Source organism: Stegostoma tigrinum, chromosome 27 (assembly GCF_030684315.1).
Source record: "Stegostoma tigrinum isolate sSteTig4 chromosome 27, sSteTig4.hap1, whole genome shotgun sequence".
NCBI classification, from domain to species: domain Eukaryota; kingdom Metazoa; phylum Chordata; class Chondrichthyes; order Orectolobiformes; family Stegostomatidae; genus Stegostoma; species Stegostoma tigrinum.
The window spans coordinates 42,766,076-42,786,805 of record NC_081380.1 but is presented as its reverse complement, the minus strand read 5'-3'; the positions used below and the strand labels follow the sequence as shown (position 1 = coordinate 42,786,805).

At 38.4% G+C, this 20,730-nt stretch overlaps 1 protein-coding gene across 2 annotated transcripts in view; it reads right to left on the bottom strand.

The window, feature by feature from the left end:
• LOC125464566 (ribosomal protein S6 kinase beta-1) overlaps positions 1-20,730 on the bottom strand; it is a 77,111-nt gene that overhangs the window by 18,958 nt on the left and 37,423 nt on the right. For both annotated transcript variants that reach the window (XM_048557085.2, XM_048557086.2), the window contains exons 8-14: positions 18,833-18,923; positions 17,736-17,826; positions 16,244-16,351; positions 15,085-15,147; positions 12,380-12,457; positions 9,575-9,682; positions 5,389-5,501 (exon numbers count right to left, since the gene is read on the bottom strand). In XM_048557085.2, the coding sequence (XP_048413042.1) occupies positions 5,389-5,501; positions 9,575-9,682; positions 12,380-12,457; positions 15,085-15,147; positions 16,244-16,351; positions 17,736-17,826; positions 18,833-18,923 (652 nt within the window). The remainder of the gene's footprint in view (positions 1-5,388; positions 5,502-9,574; positions 9,683-12,379; positions 12,458-15,084; positions 15,148-16,243; positions 16,352-17,735; positions 17,827-18,832; positions 18,924-20,730) is intronic.

Sequence of the window (20,730 nt, the reverse complement as noted above, 5' to 3'; positions counted from 1 at the left end):
GTAGAAAATGGCAAACCACTTCCCATTTGCTGCAGCACACGGTTGAAACAAACTGCTTACTGAGTAACTAGACTTTGTTTGTTGCAAAACACACAAATGCAGGTCTTACAGTAGGTCACAGTCTGACTCAAACTCTCACGGCTAACATAATGGTGTCAACAAAAATTCTGGTTTTCCTTTTGACAGTCAGGAGCTATTGTGGCCAATACTGTTTAGGCAACAGTGCTTTGTGTAATCAGTGAACTGGAGACCAAACAAGGGACCTTCTCAGTCTCCAGGCCTCAGTGCTCTTCTGATGTTTTTATGCCATTTATGATTTTAATCTGCAATATTTCTCACATTGCTTTAACAATCTTCTGTTGTCGGCAACATTGCATCATGCTTAATTCTCACAGGAAAAGACTGCTGAGAATTTGCTGGAATGTTTAACCCAGGATTACAAAGCAAGTGACAAAAATCGCCTATGATTTATTCAGCTGGGATAGCCATTGCACAACGAATATGTACATTTCTCTGACTTGCATCCTTTATAATAATACTTTTGCAATGAAGACCCAGGGAAGATTAAAAAGCTTTCCTCAGAGTGACACCAAAAGTACATGATTTTGTAAATCAAGAAAATCAATACAATTATTCAAATTCATTTTGCCCTGACTGTTTAAAAAATAGAATGGGCCCCTGCCAGCTGTGTAATATGATATCTCTCCACACAGGAAGCCATAATTTATTGTAAATGTCAGCCATACTTTTAAAAATTTGATTACTCATAGTTGTACATCAGGATAATTTTTGCATGGTTTCACTCCCTTTGTGGAAAGGGCCATGGATTAGGGATAAGGCTAAAGCATCATATTATTGTTTCAATCACATCATTTTGAAGTGATTGACAAAAAGACCAGAGACAGTGCAAGGGCAATCTTTAATATGGGGTAAAAATTTGAGATGCACTGTTGGAAAGATTGGTCGAAACTGATTCAGTAGGAGCTTTCAAAACGAAATTGGCCAAATAGTTGGGGGCGGGGAAAAAAAAAAGAGAGGATGATGGAGCAAGAGCTGACACAAACTCCACAGGCTGAATGGCTGCCTGTGTTATAGTTTATTTAATCCCATTTAACAAGAGTCTACATAAATTCAGTGAATCCAGTCTACTTAACTGAAATCCTACCTGTAATATAACAGTCTTATGTATCACACTTACTAGTACATAAAGGCATGAAATTACTTTTGAATGGCACCTGAGGATTTTCAGTCCTTGATTCTGAACAGACCATCAAGAATTTTTTTCTTTCAAAATCTAGATCCACTTTTAATCTTTATTTCTACATATGAACAAGATGCATCTAAATACATATTGTCAAAGCACTTTACCAGGGCAAGAAATACCAAAGTAAAGGAAAACAAGATTCATAATACAAAAGCAAAGTGCTGATTGTCAAGGGAGTAGATTCTGCTGGTTGCAATGCAATAAATGATGCACTAATTAACGATGACTGAAAGTTAACTACTGAACTTTGTTCACAAATTCCTCTGTCAAAATAAAGAAGTTGGCTTCACCTATCTAGTACTTCAGCACATACAAATTCTTTTCAGCCCTCCAACACAGCTTCACATCTTTTATCAATGCATTTTCTAATATGCTTTTGTCAATAAATGTCTCAATCATAGGGGCACCATTTCACATGGTATTCCCATCCTGTTCACTAGTCCTTATTCTTGCCCTTCTCTCTTGTTCGGGACCACTAACAAAATATCTGCTCTTTCTAGGACTAGGATTCCTTTGTCAAGTCCGATTTTCTTTCTCCCCAAGGGCCATCTTCACTTCTACAATGATTCTTTTTCTCACATTCCACATCTTCCACTTCATGTTATTAATCTATGGATCTTATCTCTTGCTCTTTACGTAGTACATTTAGCCAATGCTTGCAGATGCCCTCTGAAGTTTCACTGTTCTTCCTGTAATGGTGGCATTCTTCCATTCATCGGCCCTTTCTGGCATGCATGTTACATTGGCTTGGACATCCTTCTTCGACATCTATGTTCCACTTTGTTCAGATCCAGTCAGCTCTTAATTTGCCATAATCTGGTCTTTATAATTATCCAAAGTGAAGAGCACTGTCATTCAACACTTGGTTTAATTTGTTCAGATTTTGTAGGTTTGCAATCACTGCCAATTAATGAGAGGACTATACTCCATTTGGTTCTAAACTGTAAGATTATTGATTTCCACCACCATGTATCACATTTCCCTAAACTTCCAAATCTTTTTCCTTCCTATTTGTTACAAATCATGTCCTTTAGGTTAAAATTCATTTGATAGTCTTATATTATGCCACAAGACTTGCTTAATTTCTTCAGAAAGTTCAGCCCTAACGTGTATCTTTCCTTCCTGGTGCAGGGCATTCAAGTGCTCAGAAAGCTCATTATAAATCCTTCCAAAGTTAGGGGAAATCACTCATCGCCAAAGGGTATTTTGGGATTCTCCTTAAAACCAGTTGCCATGGAGCAAGGCAGTCAGTTATTCAGCTGGACTGCCCATGTCTGAACAGATAATTTACAACATAGTTAGTCCACGAGGATATTATAAACGATCTTATCTACTGTCAGTGATTTCATTCACACACTACATTACTGAAGGGATTTTCTACTGCTGTGCTCATTATCAGAATGTCCATTTTTTTCACTAAACATATCGATAAGTTCCCTATAACGAGTTAAAACTTTAGCCAGTGCTCCCAGTCCAATCCCTATTCATTTCTCAATTATCACTTATGCTATTAATGTCTTCTCTTTACTCAAAATTCTTGTAGACAGATTAAATCTAGTAGCCACATCTAGAAAGTGCAAGGTGATCTTCTTTTCTTATCGCATATCCAAATCCATTCCTCCAAAGGAAGCTTTTGTTAATTGGAGAGACTGTGCCCTTTATTTCCTAAATATACAGATATCACATATTGCTCATCTCTTCCCTAAACTCCCACTGTCCCTTACTTATGGGGGAGGCAATGGCCTAATGATATTACTGCTGGATTATTAATCCAGAAACGCAGGGTATGTTCTGGGAACCAAGGCTCCAAACCCACCGCAGCAGATGGTGGAACTGAATTCAATAGTATAAAAAAAAATAATTGAGTTAATCTTGACCATGAATCCATTGTCAATTGTCAGGAAAAACCTAAGTGGTTCACTAAGGTCCTTCAGGGAAGGAAAGCTGCAATCCTTACCTGGTCTGGCCGACATGTGATGCCGGACTCGATGTGGTGACTCTTACTTGCCCTGTGGGCAATTAGGGATGGACAAGAAATGCAGGCCTAGCCTGTGATGCCCTCATCCCGTGAATGAATAAAGAAAAACTCTTGCATCCTTTAGTAAGAATTTTAGCCTGTGAGAAGACAGATAGGCAAACTGCAAATTTTAATTAGCCTTAATAATTAACCTTCTATTTTAAATGTCTGACACTAATAACATCCAATTAATACTTTCCTTAGAGAAGTTGGGTTTGTTGAAGGAATAGTACAACATCTGGATTGTATTAACTACAAATCCAGTGATGTCCAAAGAAAAATGCAACCAAACAAGTCCACAACAAAAACACTGATTAATGGACTAAGCATCACATTAGTACAATTCACTCAGTCAGATCAGTATCACCATTTTCTTTCGAGCCTTCCATATCATGTAGAACTTCAAAAACTCTATTCAATTTCTGACAATTCATTGCATAAACGATTTTCCAAGTTGCATCTAAAACTCATATTTGACCATACAGTAGGATATTCCGAGGCTAATTCTCTCCAATTCTTGATGTTGGTTTTAATTGCCAGGGTCTCACTCCTTTTAGTTATAATTCTTCTTTCATGCTGACATTTTCAGGCTACATCCAAGCGAACGCCCTTTGCAACTGCTATTGAAATCCATTATTACTGCCATGTTACTGCTGAATGCCGCATTTGAGACATGAAGGCCACTGACAACTAATGTAATCCAAGCAAGGTTTTGTTTTTGTTGCAAGGCTTCTGACGTCGGTTCCAAAAGTACATGCTGTTCTGAATATCCAACTTCAGTTTACAGGAGTCCAAGCATGTTTAATACCTAAACAAAGTCGGACAATGCCTCACATACATTAATAGGTCACCTTTTATACAACTTGTGTCAATAAGTTTTACTAGAATTGCCAAAACTTCAGTGTCTAATTCTTGAACCTTGACATTATGCTTTATCTTGCTTCTAATTAGGTAGAAACAATACCAAAACCAAACAGTACCAATACCTTACATTTTTTCTTGGCAAACATAAATAATGTCCATATATCCACCTAAATGACATTTAGTTTCAGTTATTTTTATCCAAACTAACTCCAATTCCAAATTTTGGTGTGAAAAGAACTCCATTTCCAATCTTCACCTTTAGGCAACCATAAGCTACCAATGTCAACTTAGATCTCAGCCAGACAGAAGAGAGACAGAAAATCAAGAAACCAGACTTTGTAACTGACGTAATTAACTGCTCAGTCTTACAGTTCCATCCATAAACCAGTTCTACCTGCTCCGTCTTTGCAGCTGATCAATTTATTCCAAATGTCTGCTGAGTAATTTTTCTTTTCATTCATTAACAGGATGAGGGCATCACTGTGCTAGGCAGCATTTATTGCTCATCCCTAATTGCCTACAGGGCAGTTCAGAATCAACGACTTTGCTGCAGGACTAGAGTCAAATATAGGCCAAACCGGTAAGGATGGCAGTTTCCTCACTAAAGGACATTAGCGAATAATCAGAAAGTCATTAGATTCTTAATTCCAGATTTTTTTTTAAATTGAATTCAAATTCCACCATCAGCTATGGCAGGATTCGAACCCGGGTCCCCCGAACATTTTGTGGATCTTTGGACTAACAGTCCAATAATAATAACACTAGTCCATCGCCTCACCTTATGCTATATTAACACTGCACTCCAAAAACAGAGAGCTTGCATTTCACACAAGTATGGCAGAAACTAGTTTCAATGCAGTCAATGAAAATACAATACAAACAAAAACAAATTCAAATCTAGTATGCTAAAAATCTACTGCAAGTGATTTCATATCTGAATTACAACAAGAGCTTCAAGATCCGTTTGGACTCTTCAAGACAGCAGAGTCAGAAAATATCAATATATAATAGACTCGCTAGGGAAAGGAGCTTGTATTTATTCACGCATTCAAGGAAGGAATTTACTCATTTTAAAATATTTTAAACATTGCACTTTTATTCTTGATTTCCAACATTCCATTACGTAGCATATCATTTCACAGGAGACGGAACATATGACTAATATGAAGGAATCGTTCTTCAGATGGTATCGAGGTGCTTTATCAGCAATATTAAACAAACATAGTAAGGAACATGTGATTACCTGACTGGAGTCCGAGGGCTGCCAATAAATCTGCGAGGTGAACGGATTTTTGGCTCAAATGAGAATTTTTCTTTGACGCTTTCCAGTACTGATGGCGCCACATATGTGAATCCCTGAAAATGAACAAGACACAGTCATACAGTTTCACTCATTCTCTCACAAAAAGGCACAGTCTTGTTGGACTGCAATTCCACAAGCAGCTCTCCCCACGTAGGTATTCTTCATGTGCACCAGGGTGGCAATATGGTACGTTCAGCAACCGCAACAGCACCTGATCTGGACCTTGCCTAAAAACTAATCACCTACACTTTCCTCAGAAGTAATTAGATAGTTTTGAAGAACTTTGGATCATTTTTTGCCCCATTTGTCTTTCATTCCCGTCTGCCGTGACAAATGCCTAGGAAAATATCCCAAAAGATACTGTGGATTTTTTAAAATTTGTTCATGGGATACTTAAGTGTCATTTATTGCATATCCCTAGTTGCCGAAACAGCAGTTGAGGAAACCACATTGCTGTGGACCTGGAATCACAAACAGACCAGACCAAATTTGGATGGCATACAGAGACATTATAAACCAGATGGCCTTTCACATAAATCAAAACAGTTCCACGGATCCCACTACTAGCTTTTTGTTGATATCACAAGTTACTTTCTGTTATGGTGGATTTGAACCCGTGTCCCCAGAGCATTAGTCTGGAGTTCCAGATTACTGTCCCAATGACATTATCACTGCTTCCTTCTGTATTTCACTTCTCTGCTCTCCCTCTCTCATTCTTTGAAAAAAACTTATTTAGCCCCGTGAATAACAGGATTGTTACTGTAGAGGATTTTAACTTTCCAAACACAGACTGGGACTACCAGTGTGTTAAGGATTTGGACAGGCAAATTTGTTAAGTGGGTAACGAAAATTTTCTGATTCAATATACAACAACAGTTGTTGGGAAATAAGGCAGGCCAGATGACTACGATGTCAGCAGGGGAGCACTTTGGGCCAGTGACCATAATTCTATTAGTTTTAAAATAGTGATGGAAAAAGATAGACTGGATCTAAAAATTAAAAGTTCAAGTTGGAGGAAGGTCAATTTTGACAGTATTAGTTAAAAACTTCGAAAAGTTGCTTGGGGATGGAAGTTTGCAGGTAAAGGGCAAGCTGGAAAATGGGAAGCCTTCAAAACAAACAATGAGACGAGTCTGGAGACAGTTTGCTCCTGTTAGGGTGAAGGGCAAGGCTGGTAGGTGTAGGGAATACTGGGTGACAAGAGAAACTGAAGTTTTGGCCAAGAATAATAAGAAAGTAGTGTAGGTCAAGTACAGATAGCAGGAATCAAATGATTCCCTAGATGAGTATTAAAAGCATTAGGAGTATACTGGAGGGGGAAATCAGGAAGGGGAAAAATAAAAGACACAATAGCTTTGGCAAATATAGAATGGAAAATCCAAAGAGATTCTACAAATACATTAAGGATAAAAGGGAAAATGGGGAAAAAAATAGGGCGCTTAAAGATCAGCAAGGCCACCTGTGTATGGAACCATTAGAGATGGAGGAAGACACTAAAAGGAGTATCATGCATCAGCGTTTACTGTGGAGAAGGATACGAAAGATAGAGAACTTGGAAAATAAATAGTGACATCTTGAAGAACGCCCATTTTACACAGGTGGTGGTACTGGACATCTTAAAACGCATAAAGATGGACAAATCCCAGGTACCTGGGCAAGTGTACCCTAGAACTCTGTGGGAAGCTAGGAAGAGATTACTGGGCCCCTTGCTGACATACATGCATCATCAATAGCCAAAGCCAAGATGCCAGAAGACCGGAGACCAGCTAACTTGGTACCACTATTTAAAGAAAGGTGGTAAGGAAAAGCCGGAAAACTATAGATCAGTGAGACTGACATTGGTCGTGGGCAAGTTGTTGGATGGAATCCTGAGGAACAGGATTTACACATATTTGGAAAGGCAAGGAACGATTAGGGATAGTCAACTTGGCTTTGTGCATGGGAAATAGTGTCTCACTAACATGATTGAGTTTTTTGAAGAAGTAACAAAGAGGATTAATCAGGGCAGAGTTGTGGACATGATCTATATGGACTTCAGTAAGCTTTTGACAGGATTCCTCATGGTAGATTGGTTATCAAGGTTAGATCACATGGAATAGAAAAAGAACTAGCTATTTAGATAGAGAACTGGCTTGAAGGTAGAAGACAGAGGGTGGTGGTTGTGGAGAGTTGCTTTTCAGTCTGGAGGCCTGTGACCAGCATTGTGCCACAACGATCGATGCTGGGTCCACTGCTTTATGTGATTTATATAATGACTTGGAGTGAACATGAGGTTTGGTTAGTAAGTTTGCAGGGGACATCAAAATTGGGAGGTTTAGTAGAGAGCAAAGGCGGCTACCTCAGAGTACTACAAGATGTTGATCAAATGGGCCAATGGGCTGAGATGTGCCAGATGGAGTTTAATTTAGATAAATCTGAAAAACTGCATTTTGGAAAGGCAAATCAGGGCAGGACTTGCACACTTAATGGCAAGGTCCTAGGGAATGCTGCTGAACAAACAGACCTTAGAGTACAGGTTCTTAGGTCCTTGAAAGTGGAATCACAGGTACACAGAAGACAGCATTTGGGTACGCTTGCCTTTACTGATGAATGCATTGAGCATACGAGTTGGGAGGTCATGTTGCAGCTGTACAGGACATTGGCTAGACCACTATTGGAATGCTGTGTGCAGGACTGATCTCCTTGCTATAGGAATGACATTGTGAAACTTGAAAGGGCCCAGAAAAGGATGTTGCCAGGGTTGGAGGGTTTGACCTATAGGGAGAGGTTGAATAGGCTGGGGCTATATTCCATGAAGCGTTGGAGGCTGAGGGGGTAACCTTAGAGAGGTTTATAAAATTATGAGGGGCATGGATAGGGTAAATAGACAAGGTCTTTTCCCTGGAATGGAGGGAATCCAAAAGTAGAGGTCATAGTTTTAAGGGGAGAGATTTAAAAAGGGACATAAGGGGCAACTTTTTTTATGCAGAGGGTGGTGTGTGAATGTGTATGGAATGAGTTGCCAGAGGAAGTGGTGGAGACTGGTACAATTACAACATTTAAAAGGCATCTGGATGGGTAAATGAACAGCAAGGGTTTAAGAGGGATATGGGCCAAGTGCTGGCAATCAGGACTGGATTTATTTAGGATATCTGATCTACTTGGATGATTTGGATTGAAGGGTGTGTTTCTGTGCTATATATATTTATGACTCTTATAAATCTTGAAACTGGTTCAGGGATCAATATTAGCCAGGACACAAAAAAACTCTCCAGTTCTTCAAGAAATATCTTGCAAGTTTTTATATCCATCTAAGATAACAAACTGAAGCTTCAATTTGATGCTCTGTCTGAAAGGCAGCAATCCAGGTCTTGTGACATTCCCTCTGTACCGATCTGATGTTTCCACTCTGGATTCTGTGCTCAATCTCTGAAGTTTCTGACACAGTGCAAGTGTGCTAACTCTAAATCAAGTCTAAAAACTCACGCAGTTCATCATTCACCACAATTTTATGATTGAACATTTACAAAGGAACTGGAGCATCCTGGACCTGAAACCGATAGAAATGTTGAAAAGTCGTCTAGTGTGCCTGACTTAAAGCATACGAGTCGTAAGGCATATACTAAGAACCTTGGTTTAATTAGATCAAATAACAAATTTAAAACTAGTGAAAAATAAAATTTAAAACAAAGTGGATACATTCAATTGCAAACAATTTTAAATAATCGTGATAGACTTACAGAACAAAACTGCTTACTCTTTAAGAACAACTGGCAAAAACAGTACATGTGTCACCTTGCCAGATGTTCAAAATCAATAGTAAGTACAACACTGGAACAGGAGGGAGTGTTTTACGAAATGTTTACCTTACTCCTGGCTATACTATTCCTGGTGCTAACAGATCTTACACTTAGACTGCAATGTGGCAATGGATCATGGCTTATGCCTGCATTTTATAATCCATTTGTACTTCTTCACATTTTTTCTATTCCTTGTTCATTCATGTTTGTGTAGCTTTTTCTTAAGTACATTTATACAAGCTTCCTCAACTACTTCCTTTGTCTAGTGCCAACACTCATTAAATTGACAAAACAACACACTAATTACCTCAAACAGCAGAGGCATATGGTATATCCAAAATGCTTACCAGGAAGACCTGATTGGCACTTTCGCTGAGGGTTGAGTCATCAGGGCTGTCAACAGGTGTCTGTCGTGTGAACTTTGAATCAAACTGGCTAACATCATCATCTGATTGCTACACAGGAAAAAAGTCATGATTCATTCAGAATTAGGTTACTAATCCTTAGGATCTTCTCATCTTTTGTTCTCCATTCATTTTTCTAGAAAACTCAGCAAAACTCAGAACAAAAGGAGTACTTTGTTTACACAGAGCCTGAATTAACATCAGGCAGAACAATTATCTTGGTCAATAAAAGATCAGCAATATTGAAACACTACATTGGGACCTGCAAATAAAAAGTTAATGCCATTTACGTGTAAGTTCAATTTACTGCAACTTTTCACATCTACAGCTGCTTATGAGAGTACAGTATGACAAAGTGAAATGAAACACGCCCAACTGCATTAGTGTGATAAGAGGGAGGAAAAAAAAAATCACGTAATACTTCAATATTCTTTCCTCAATGTTATTCAGTGAAGAGTTTCATAGATGGAATGGTATCTTTAACTTGTTAGTTTGTACACAGTTAATTCATTTCAGCTTCTGTAGTAGCTGAATAATAGATAGATCGAAGTGCAATTTACAAAATCCTCAAACCTCAGTACTTATACTTACTTCTATTTGCTGTGTAGATGTATTTTGTGTTCTTTTTAAAAAAGGGCAAGAACAAAGGTAACATTTAACAGCTAACATTCAGACTAAAAGAAGTCATGGATGAGTCACTAAGACAACAACATACAGAACTACTGATCCTGCACAAGTTCCTTAGCACTGCTGCCTCTGTGCCAGGGACCCAGGTTCGATTAAGCCTTAGACAACTACGCGGAGTCTGCATGGGTTTCCTCTGGATGCTCCAGCTTCCTCCCACAGTCCAGGCTTGCGCAGGTTAGGTGGGTTGGCCATGCGAAATAGTCCTGTGGTGTCTAGGGATGTGTAGGCTCGGTGGGTTAGCCATGGTCAATGAGGTTACAGGGATGGAGTGGGATGTTTTGGGGGGGGGGGGGGGGGGGGGGTCGGTGCAGACTTGATGGGCTCTTCTGGCATCGTTGGAATGACATGATTACAATTCTCGGATTTTAACCTTTGTAACAATTTCTACAGCATCCAACTTAAAAATGTGCTCTAAAATTTTGTCTGGACTCCAATTTAACATTTGGTATTTTTATTTGTTCTTAAGATGTGTTAAATATTGAGAAAGTTCAATTTATTGTCTATCCCTATCAAGGGACTATGATTTGTCAGGCCAGTTCAGGTAACATTTAAGTACAACCCTTGCAGTGCAAACTAAGTCACATTTTTGCCAGATAATGTAGGGCATCAGCAAACTAGCTTTATTTTACAAAAATTTGACAAACTTTCATTTCTGGTGGCAAATTACCAGATTTATGGAATCCAATTGCATAGCCTGCGAGTGTAAAATTTGAACTCAAAACATCTTGCTGTTAGGCTTGTCTCATTTCCATGCTCAAATGCTTAAAAGTGGTGTGAATTTGATTTCACTGCTAAGACAGTTCCTTTGGCTTTGAAATATGACTCTAGTCAAAGACAGTTCAACCCATAGGATCACCAACATTGGACACTTCTACTGAATAACACGGGATTTTAAAAATATCAAAGCAACCCCTCAAATTATTCAGGTATACGTAGGTGTTAGTGCTGCCAATGAGGCAAAGCTGTTATTTAAGTTTCTGAATTCAGGCCCTATTTTAGGGGCACAAAGTATATAGTATGCACACACAGGCTACCGCAGAACTCTTTCAGACAAGAAATTAAACCACGGCCCAGTCTGCCTTTCCGGTGAAAGATACCAATGCACAATTTTAAAGTGGAACAGGAAGCTTCTCTTAGGTGTCTGGGGCAACATCTATTGTAAATCAACTAAAGTAAAACAGATTATTTGCTCATTATCCTAACGCTACTTCTGGAATCCTATTGTGCAACATGGACAACTGTATCCACATAACTATAGTGACTACACTAAGTGCACAGATCATTGCAGTGCAAGGTCTTTTGGGGTTTCACAAGGGCACAAAATGTGCTATACAAAAACATGGCTGTGCAAGTATACACTTCCATCATTCAGATGAGATTTTAAACTGAGGCCTTAGCTGCCTCCTTACCTTGACAGGCAATAAATAAAAAGTTGCCCCATTGTTTAGGCTAATATTTATTGTTTAACCTTCAGTGAAACAGATTATCTTGTCATTTATTACCTCATTGTTTGCGATTCTGTGTGCATACTTTTCTGCCACACTTCAGAAGTATTTCAGTGGCTCCAAAATGTTTTAGGACATGCCAAGGTCAAATGCCCATATCTCTGCAAATAATTGAACATAGCTCAAAGGAGCACAATTTATGTTTTGATTAACTTATTTCTCCTTCAGATTTAAAAAAAACAGATCTCACTTGGCAAACTCCCCAAGAAACCTGCACGCAGCTGGTTTATACAGACTTGGAATATCTCAAGTATGATGCAACATCTATGTTAAAGGTGGTTAATCTCAGCTCCAGTGGCAACACAGGCATTACAATTTGCCTCTGCACCCTGGTTTAGGGAAGAGGGGAAAAAAAAGAGACCCCCCCCCCCCAACTGTGAGAATATGGGCATCTCAACTGTGACACCCCCACAATTCAAATGACATTTACTTGATGAGGTCACAAGGCAAATGATAGAACACGGAACCAGAAAACGTTCAGGACACCAGGAGTCAAAAGCAAAATACAAATAAGGAAGAACGGAGATAGAGTATGATTGATTACAATTACAATTACCAGAAATGGCTTGAAAGGTGGCTCAACTCTCCGAGCAAGTAGATCCTCCCAGTTTGTGTGTCTGAAGAAAGGATGAGCCTGCATTAGAATGAATTGTGTTATTAATATAAATAGAATTTCAAATCTAAAATCTCAAATTAGCACATGTAACTTTGCATTTGCACTCAAAGATGAATACCTTGGATAGAAAGTTATCAATTAAGTGTTACCTCCCTTGCCACTTCCAGGGACTTGTTTTACACAAATTGGGTATTTACTTGTCTACTTAAGAGTTGAAAACCCTTAAAGTAATTCATTGGCTGTGAATTACTTTAGGACATCCTCAGAAGCAACATTTGGCTTATAAAATCATGTTGATATTATCTAGACCAGTAATGTTTCTTTCAGAATCTGAAAATTCAGGTATTTAGTACAGAACAAAAGAATTACTAAAAGCAACAAAACTCACTGTTTAAATGAAACCGATCATTGAAAAATTCAAAAGAAGAGTACTATCACTATCTTACAGTGAATCATGTTATAGCTATTAACAGAACATTGAATACCATTTATTTTTCAAACCTAAATTATTTCCAAGTTCCTTCGACACCTTTTCATTTTATACCCACAAATCAATGTACTTATCAAAAAAAAATCAGTAAATTAATCACCTGCTCAGAGTACTACTTCAAAGAATTGAGTATGGCTTATGGTTTTTTTTAGGCCTTCCACTAACTTCTGACAAGGTCTTACCTTCAAATCTTCTCCAACCATCCCAAAGTCAGACTCCCTATTCACACAGCATTGCTAGCATCTTACACATTGTCACCTCAGGCCATAACTCACTGGTTCTGGTATTCTTAAACAATGTAGTCTTGCATCTAGAACTCTTCCCAACTTGGCTATCCCCAGAAGTTCAACAAAATGGTAAGAATACCTCGGTTAGCAAGATGTTTGCATTCCTTTAGCCAGTAGACAGCAATTCCATTGAACAGGCACTGGGCATCTAGGTTGTTCTAAACTAAAACTGCTTCCAAGAGAACCGCACCAAATGACCTACTCATCCTTATTCAATTCTAGTGGTTGTATGTTTTCATCACCTAGACGGGTTGGTCACAATCATTTACTGTAGGTATGGTGCTTTACCAGAAACGTTACAGACAAACATAAAGGGGCCACCATAATCAATGTTTGATCAATTACATACAAATACACACTTAACTTGTTGTGAAGAACATTTAGAAACTGGAGCCATATGGTTACAGTTAGTTGCTCTTTGGGGCAAGGTATAAGTCATGGTCCCCAAATAGCCGGATTAAGTATTTTAGCTTCATCTCCAAAGGAAACATGCATCTGAGAACTGGTGGCTTCTTTACAAAGAAAACAATAACAAGTTTACTGGATCTTTAGCCCAGGATATTGCTCTAATTTATTAATAGCAAATTACAAAAGTACTGCTCTAGAAGATTTAAACTGACTCCGTTCTGGACAGCAGTTTATTGCCTGGGTTAGCCCAAAAGAGGGAACACATTAATAAATGTGAAACATTAAGTTGTATTTCCAGTTTGAACTGAGAACAAGCACTATAACGAGCATCGGTGGCCATGATGTAGAAGTTGATAAGACAAAAATCAGCTCAGCTTCTAACTCTGGACAGCAACTTGAAAAATTAATCTTATCCTCATGCATGGTCCCCAAACAAACTAATGGGTCACCCCAAAACAACTACCCACTAGCTCTATTGCCTGGATTTTTCCAACACCATTCAACACCTTGCTTTTTAAAGGTTTATCTAACTCCCTTTTAAGAACTAAAATGGATTTTACGTGCAGTAGGGCATTTTGGGTGTCAAAAATGCTTAAGCAATTCTCTTGATCTCTGCTTATTTTAAGGATCCTACATTTGTCCTTTAGATACTAACGCAACTACAAAAATAATCTTCCCATGATTTATTTTATCAATTTTCAATAGCATTATTGAACAGCCGTAAACACTACCTTTCTCGAGCGGTAATTCTTCATATATGAACTTGTGAACGTTGTAAGCTGATCATCTTTTGATGTCCTAAGATTCTCCCATTTCTATCATGTGTAACTGAACAGCAATCACAAGTGGATTCAATTTTTCTCATGCATAGCCAATGACATCATCCCATTTGCATTTAACATTTCAGAAAAATTGGGGAGCTTTTGTCTGATGGCTTAATTTTGTCAAGTAATACAGGAATAGCATCTAAGATTAAAATTAAAGTTATAACAACCATTAACAAACAGCCCTTCTTTCTTCCTCAATCGACTTTCCTTAGGCACAATGCAAGAACGTTTGTTTAAACAATTAATCCTCCTCAGAGAAATTAGCTGGATATGGACTATATCCCAAACGTGGGCAAAAATCCAGTTAACAGATGAAACTGATTTTTACGCTAAGTTCAAAATTTGTTCAGAACATTAAGGAATGGCCTTTGCAGCAATCTTAGTGGCGATAGTTGTCAGTGGTAGTAATTTTTAACCAAAAACAAGATTATGAACCATTAGTATCAAGGATGGCATTATCTGCCAATAATGCATCTGCCCCTGACTAGTGAAGCTTGTTAATTACTTAAGTCAGTTTTTGTCTTAGGTCTAGCCATATTTGGAAAACTAAGGATTGCCAGGATACAAGAATCTAGAAATTAAACCTGAATTTTCTGGTGCTGACTCATATGAAGGTCTCTGCTGCAAACACACCTGGACATCTGCTGCATCCCCAACTCCAGCTCCAAGGCGTGAAGCAGCATTCCTTTTTAGCAGCTAAAAGCAAAACAAATGACAAAAGTACAGACTTCAACAATGAGTTTTACCTTATTTGAAAGCTAGCAATGAATTTCTGAAAATGTCCAAAAAAATAAGCAATTTTAATTAAATAAGCGTGCAGTCTCCCTATATCCAAATTCAATATTCAGACTGTGATCAATCACGTCAAAATTTCCGACAGTTTACCGAACCTGGTGCTTCAACAGTAGCTGTAAACAAAACGTGCCCCACAGTACTAGATCTTAACAGATAATCTTGACTGAATAATGTATTCCAGACTTCCCAGTTCATGTTCCTACTTTGATATCACTTAAAGGTTTAATTTGTCAAGGTGCCATATCCGACACACTCAATTTTGCAAAGTTCATTTCAATACACCAACCTCAATTCCATCCTCTTGGTCACATCCTTAAAGATCATCATTAACAAAAAAAGCTGAAGTGCGAAGTGCCCTTTGAGATGAGAGCAGTTCAGCTTCTGGAATAGCAGCTTTCACGCTAACCACATTAGATTGAACAGCGGTTTAAAGGTGAGAATGAGAATAAAATAAGTGAAGAAAACATGTACTCAAACGCCCTGGTGACTCAGAACAATGCAATGAAGATGGACGAGTGGATACGATTCAACAAAATAGCAGAATAAACTTGCAGGGCTGAATAAATGCAAGATTGTGAAAGTGACAACCAAGGAAGGCAAATAGTTCACAGTTTTAAGATCCTAGTATTGCTCAACAAGCACACTAACATCAAAATGATACTAGTTTTAATAATACGGTGAATTGAAACATAGGATTAGTATGGTAGTTGAAACATGTAGCTTTTGATTTGCATTATGTGAATACATCTGTGCTCAAATTCAGGAAACATGGAGATTCCATTATGACTCCCTAAGTTGAAAACTAGCTTCTGCAGGAGTTACCTGATATGGCTCATTCTTCCATTTTATGTTACGTAGTACAGAACTGGAGTAAACCACTTTAACTAATCAAAACAGTCATAAAGGATGAATCACCAATCACTTAACTTTGTCAACTTTTTCTGCCAACAATATAACATCAAACTATCTTAAAGTAGGAAGACAGTTGGACAGATACCTTTTTAAGAAGATCTCTGGCTTCCTGTGTGAGGTAGGGTGGCAAATTGAGTTTACACTTCAAGATCTTGTCAATTGTCTTCTTCCTGTTCTCTCCAGTGAATGGTGGCTAAGAAAAATCGAAGAAACACAGCAACTCTCAAAAAAAATGGTTTTAAAATTAAGATCAAGAATTTCCAACCAATAATTAACAACTGGCAAGATAAAAGCTTGAAATATCAAGGCAAATATCATTCAGTTGTATATTACTGCCTCTCATGTTGTCAGCTACTGGTTTATGTTCTCCATTATATTTCATCATCATGCAAATCTTCATTTCGGAAGAAATGGGGAAACAAATGATGTTCCAGTCCATCCTGTTTTTCAGGCAGTTACCAAGAGCCATTCAGATGCATTAGAAAGTTAAATCACTCATTCACGTCATTCACTCCCTAAGCCCCACACCCTACACACAAGTATTAAACACAATTCACCCAACCTTTTCATTTGCTTGCAAATAATTTTAGTGATATCAAAAGGCAATTGCAGAAGACTAAAAATGAAGGCAAGTCCCATCATATTTTCTAAAAATTTTCAAAATCATGTCACTATTATCAAAGAAAATAGCTTGATTACAAACAAAAATGCTTCTATATTTGATCATTTTCTATTTTATCTGTAGCATGTATTCTTGGGCTTGAGCTTTAGAACTGTTCGGTCGACATATTTTGTCCGTGTTTTGGGGATTAAGTTTATGTCTGGACTGGAATCTTTAAGAGTGAATTAAACAAAACCAAGACTATGTGAAAATGATTAAAAAAAAATAAATAAGGGACATGACATAACATAACAAGTAATCCTATAATCCAAAGGATTAACATACACTTTCAGAATTCTTAGCAGGAAGGCTATAGGAGGTGGAAGAAAAATTAGGCATTTTAAAATTACCTACAGCAATACTTCAGAATATTTTGAATAGCCATTACACCAACATGAGATACAGAACCTTAGGAAAGAGGATAGAACCTCATGAGAATAAAAGCATAACTACACCTGCATTTCTTATTATACAACTTCTTAAAAAGGATGTAATGTTACTTAAATATTGCTAATGTAACTTGATTTTAAATGCAATCAAAGCCAAAAGATGGAGCATTAGCCCTCTTAACCGAGTTCCAATGTTGGGAATCTGAGATTTGTGCAAATGAATGACATGGGTGATCTGAACTCTAAGTCTCAAGGTTAAGCTTCTGTGTGCCAGTCACTTTTCACCAGCTTCCCCATCATGAATTAGAGCACTTTCGAGATAACTTGTATTTAATTATCTACGTGGTTTTCCAAATGAGCCTTGAGGAAAAATATTTCCAAAACCAAATTTCTCAACACATTACAGCCTCCTGAAGAGTCAAAAAAAATATTCTGACAACATATTGTTTTGTCCCCTCTCAAAATGGAGCGAAGCACTTAACACAGCGAAAGGTTCAAAAGCATGCAATGTTGAACTGTGCACCTACTGCTCCAGTCAGCATGTCGTACATTAGGGCTCCTAAACTCCACCAGTCCACAGCTCGATTGTGTCCACTTCTCATTAAAATTTCAGGCGCCCTGTTAGAAAAGGAACAAGATCCCATTATTCTTCAGCTCTGTTCCAAATACTGGAGCAATTCATTAAAATAGGAGCGGGAGAAGGAAATCTTCATATATTTTTCTATTAGAAGCATGTGATTTGTGCTATTTGGAAACAACTAGAGAATCTACTACCACAAAACAAAACTTTCATTTGACAAATTTCAATTTGATCCACAGTTTCCTCTAAGGGGCTTCCCCAAAGTGATAGGAAGGCAGTGTAATGCAGTCGATATTACAACTTCAAGTGGCAGAGTCATTTATGGTGTCAAATTAGGTGACCATGGAGCTGTGGCAGCCTTGCCGAGATGGATGTTGCAGCACATCACCTTTAAAGAATTACACCAAATTGAAGTCATATTTCAATAAACATTTTACACATACCAATGAGACAAATGATCACTTAATGCATTCCTGATAGTCTTGGTTAAAAGGAGGATGTCAATTACAGACAATTAAAAAATCAACAGTGGTACACACACAGTGGTTTAAGAATTCTGGTATATGGAAGAATGACTGAATTATGCCAAAGACACTAATTTTGAAAAGACAGGACTGCACTGGAATTTCAACGTGCTTTAATAGTGGACTCTTAAGTAGTGAAGGCCTGCCTGCAATTCAATAAAAATGCTCCAAACCTGAACCCTGCAATTTGGAAGAGCAAACAGGTAACCATCCCCCCCACCTCTGTCTCTTGCACAACTTTTTGTAGTAAGGTAAAACATGAAAACAAAGGTTGGGTGTGAAAACATATTGAGGCTTAAATTGTGTAAACCCAGCTAAGGCACCTCCGAAATAAATAGTAAAATAGAAAAAATTCAAGTGACACTAGTAAGCTCAATTTGAGTCAACTTAGTTTAGGTTCTTTATACTCAAATGACAGATATGATTATTAGGAATAAATGGTTCAATTTCCCAAAATAAATGTTAGTGCTCTCTGTAGTGTCCACATTTCCATGCAATATTGGTTTTTAAAAGGACTCACATGTACTCAATTGTGCCACAAAACGTGTGGGTCACTGCACCATCATGAATAGATTCTTTACATAGTCCAAAATCTGTCAGTTTAACGTGCCCTGAAAGAAAAAGGAAAACAAGTTGATTGCTGGGCATGCAAGAGAAGGTATCCTTCAGGGATTACAAAACAGCAATCTGGCCACAGGGACCAAACACCTCAAAAAACACTTCGCACGCAGTTAATCTTAGTTAGGTTGCAACTTTATGCTTAATTCCAGGCTTTAATATGTTGTTGGCCAATAGCCAAGGTCATCTAAAGTTATAGAAAGAATTATGAGTAATTTCATGTCAGTATTTGGCTATTTACATTTTCTACCATTTCTCCCGAACCTGTAGACTCTCTTGCTGGGCTACAATTGCATGGAAGCCAAGCCCTCCTCCAAGTGACCATTATGACCACCCTACTCCCTGGAGTTTAAGAAGAATGAGGGGGATCTCACTGAAGATTAAAAGATTACTCAGGGACTTGACAGGGTAAACGATGAGACGATGTTTCCCCTCATGGCAGAATCTAGGACCGGAGGGCAGTCTCAGAATACTGATTCAATCTGCAAGTTTATCCTGACAGATTCCTGGACGAGAACTCCCAAGTTTCTTAGCACTTCAGATGTCTGAATTTTCTCCCCACTTAGCAAACAGTCCATGCTTCTATTCTTCTTACCAAAGTGCATGACCTCACACTTTCCCCACATCGTACTGTCTGCCACGTCCTTGCCCATTGTCCGAACCTGTCCAAATCCCTCTGCAGCCTCCCCACCTCCTCAATACTACCTGCCCCTCCAACTACCTTTGTATCATCTGCAAACTCAGCCAGAATATCCTCAGTTCCTTCATCTAGATCATTCACGTATCAAGTGAAAAGTTGTGCTCCCAACACTGACCCTTGTGGAACACCTCTTGTCACTGGCTGCCATTCTGAGGAAGACCCTTTTATCCACACTCTCTGCTAGACAGCCAATCTATCTGTGCTAGCAGCTTGCCCTAACACCACAGGCCCTTTCTTTACTCAGCAGCCTCCTGTGCAGCACTTTAAACCCCTTCTTGAAGTGCAGATAGATATTTCCATTGGTCTACTTTAAGCTGAGGGGGGTAAACAAGAGAGGCACAAGGGGCAATGTTTTCATGCAGGAGACGGTGTGCGTATGCAAAGAGCAACCAGAGGAGGTAGTGAAGTACAACATTTAAAAGGCATCTAGATGGATACTTGAATAAAAAGGATATTGGCCAAACGCTGGCAAATGAGACTAAATTAATTTAGGATATATGATTGGCATGGACAAGTTGGACCAAAGGGTCTGTTCCATGCTGTACTAATTCATGACTCCATTCAAAAAGAGAGAGCTCAAGGTTGCTACAAAAATACATTCTGGAAGTAAAAACATACAAGAAGGAAGACCATAAAACCACAAAATGTAGGAGAAGACGGCCATCATTTGGCCATCAAGTCTGCTGTGCTGTTCAATGAGATCATGCCTGATCCAAATACACTCAACTTCACTTTACTCCCTAATCGCCATATTCTTTGATCTCCCTAGTGATTAAAAATCTAAACCTTGAATATAATTAATGACCCAGCTTCGACAGTTCTGTGTAGTAAATAACTCCAGATGCACTACCCTCAAAAAAAATTCCTCATTGTCTTAAATTTAAATGAGCAGTCCTTTACCTTGAGATTATGCCCGCTGGTCCCAGACTCTCTTTCAAGGAAACACCTCTGTAAACCTGGAATAAAAACAAAGTTGCTGGAAAAGCTCGGCAGGTCTGGCAGCATCGGTGAAGAAGGGGAGAAAAAAAAAATCAGTTAATGTTTTGGGTCTGCTGACCCTTCCTCAGAACTGAGAAAGGGTCACTGGACCTGACACGTTA